This window comes from Aplysia californica, unplaced genomic scaffold (genome assembly GCF_000002075.1).
Source record: "Aplysia californica isolate F4 #8 unplaced genomic scaffold, AplCal3.0 scaffold00188, whole genome shotgun sequence".
Lineage (NCBI taxonomy): Eukaryota > Metazoa > Mollusca > Gastropoda > Aplysiida > Aplysiidae > Aplysia > Aplysia californica.
In genome coordinates, this window is record NW_004797458.1 from 620,439 (window position 1) to 623,201 (window position 2,763).

Below are 2,763 nucleotides of genomic sequence, written 5' to 3' on the forward strand. Positions count from 1 at the left end.
GTCCTTATCCCTACCTATTACAATTACCTATGACAACTAACCTAACATAAAGTGATTATCGATATTTCAATACTCTTTGAGCCAAAATAAATCAGATATTTTGCCTTTATTTTCACTAGGCCTAACTACTACTACAAATATTTTGATCTAACCCGCTACTTGAGCATCTAGATCTTTAGGCACCCTTTGGAAATTGCCTTCACGTTCCATCAGCAGCCATTTTGAAAAACTGATAATTTGCCAGGTAAACGTGAAGATTGTGAGGGTTTTTTTATTATTATTTTGGCGAGTGTTAAGATTCCCGAGTTTAATTCATATTTGTGTTCGGGTTAGGGTCCGGCCAAAATAAATTTTTAATACAAAAACGGAGTGTCTACGTACATGGTAACCAGGCACCAAGTATCAGTATCTCTACGTACATGGTAACCAGAATGAAAATAAATCAATCACAGCGTCACTTTTCGCCCAATTCTGTTACTTTTAGTTAGCGTGACTCAGCAGCCCACCGGAGCTCCCTGACTCGGGGTCACGGGGTTAATTAGCCCAGAAGCGACTTTGCTAGTGTCGGTCGGGAAGTTCGCATTTTTTACTATGTTTAAAACGATGTAACTTCTTCACGAGGTTTGACTATACTTATACTTTCATACCCACCACAAGTTGTATTTAGATATTTAGATTTATAACTCATTTGGATGGGGTGGTGTTACTCAAACTTACTGCAACACAAAAGCACACAGTTTTGGAAAAATGACGGAATCCAAGCCCACATTTGCTTACCATTTTGTTGATTTCCTGAATGGCTCGTCCCACGCTGGTGGCCTGGAATCCTGTTGTAACCATTGACTCAAACAGTTTGTGGTAGTTCACACCCTCATTGAAATCATAGCCACGAACAACCTCAGAGCCCTCAGGCATAGGTTCGCTCTTGGCAAGAACTGCCTCTGCGGCTATCTTGGGAACTTCCGCCATGATCACGAACACTTGGTACTCTGATGTATAAAAGAGTAGACAGTAACTTAAATTATAAGGGAACAGAGGACTGAAAAGTGTATGAAATCACTGTTCGCTCTTTGAAGACAGCTATGGCAATGGTACAAGTACAGAGCTTCCATACGATTTTACAGGAGAATACGTTTAGCAATGACGATGAAAAACTAAATTTCTAGATCTAAAAATCTGTCAGCATTGGACACTTGCACGTACAGTATAATTCGCTTATATATCGATATAATGCTTTGAGTAGTGGATTTGATGTCGATATACAAAAACGTCAAAAAAAGAAAATATAAAGCCAAAGAGGAATATAAAAGAAAGAGGGGAGGTCAGTGGTAAAAGACAACACTACTTTTTATAGCTGGTTGCTTCCCTTGATTCTTGAAACTAACAAGAGGCGGGGGATGGAGTTATGGTACCAAAGACCGAGCAGCGCAAGGTGCACACTACACACAGCGCAAACTTTGTTGCAGCATCCTTGTAAGGCCTGTTTGTGGCCGCCTGCTGGGGAAAATGGAAAGGCGAGGCATTGACCGTGGCACTTGCCTGCGACAAACTGAGAATGGGAAGGGGAAGGGGAGTGAGCAATCGGGAGTGGGGGGTAGGGAGGTGATGACCAGCGCGCGAGACGCTCACGTCTGTGAGGCACTGTACTGTGTTGGAGACTACATTGTGTGTAGGCCCTACATGACCTACTAAAGCCTGGTGTGTCGAAAGGCTACTAATTGGTGGGTAAGCAGACTAACCGATTCACTGCTGCTCAGCGTGCGGTGTACATCCATAAATTGGGCCCTCCTATGCGCTGTAGACGACAGTGTATGCCAGGCAATATCGCTATTTCGTTTCGTTTCCTACTCAGCCGGTAATTGTAATTTAGTATTGAGAGTGAGCTCCCCTGAAAGCTCTTTTCTTCCCGAGTTTGACACCAATGACCGAAATAACGTGAATTATAACGTCACTGAACAGTCACTCTCTCTTCACAGTTCTAGCATCTCACTCTAGCTTCGAGCTATGGCTGATCACTCTCAACATATAAAGCTATCTGAGAAATTGTTGCTGATGATCATAGCGGTTCATTCATTTCCCTTTAAAATGATACAGACATTGTATGCATTTTATGCATTACCACAGAGTAAATAGCACTTTAAAAGGATCACCCGCTTAGTGCTATTCCTGGAAACAAGGTCAGCAAAAGGCGGGGAATATAGGTCAGCAGTGAAGGGGTTAATGAAGAACTAATGAGCTGACAGTTAGCGTGGCTTTTTCCCCCATTCATGTTCACGAGCTTCGCCAGGTACCCAGGAAGCATGTCGATAAAGTAGAGTGGGCAAAAAAAAGTCAATATAAGAGAAATTGTTTAGTGAAGATATTCAAGGAAAAATTCGCGTACTTATTGGAAAATATGTCGATATAATGTCAAAATGTCAATAAAATTGGATGTCGATATAAGTGGATTATACTGTACTAAGTTTGGTGTTTCCCTTGGTTGGTAACCAAGTTTCATTCATTTTCGACGACTGTATTTCGAAGACAAATGGCTAAAAAATTACCCCTCGAGCGTAACCTGATTTCCGGCCCTAAGCGCAGTGGGCGATTTCTAGACTTATATGTAACCTCTCTGATATTTACTGTGGCCATTCCAGGACGATATACACATCTAGACTCCCTTTCCTCTTTAATGTATACATTTTTAACTTGGGTAATCTCTTAATTAAAACGTATAAAGTCATGTCTATATATTATAATAAGTAATCTAGGCCTAGCCGCCCC

The 2,763-nt window shown here is 41.5% G+C and overlaps 1 protein-coding gene across 1 annotated transcript in view; it reads right to left on the bottom strand.

The window, feature by feature from the left end:
* Nucleotides 1-2,763, bottom strand: part of LOC101847959 (deoxyhypusine synthase) — a gene marked incomplete in the record, with an annotated part of 14,828 nt that overhangs the window by 11,502 nt on the left and 563 nt on the right. Inside the window, 1 exon segment of the mRNA XM_035969845.1 lies at nucleotides 778-989. Coding sequence (XP_035825738.1) covers nucleotides 778-989 — 212 coding nt within the window.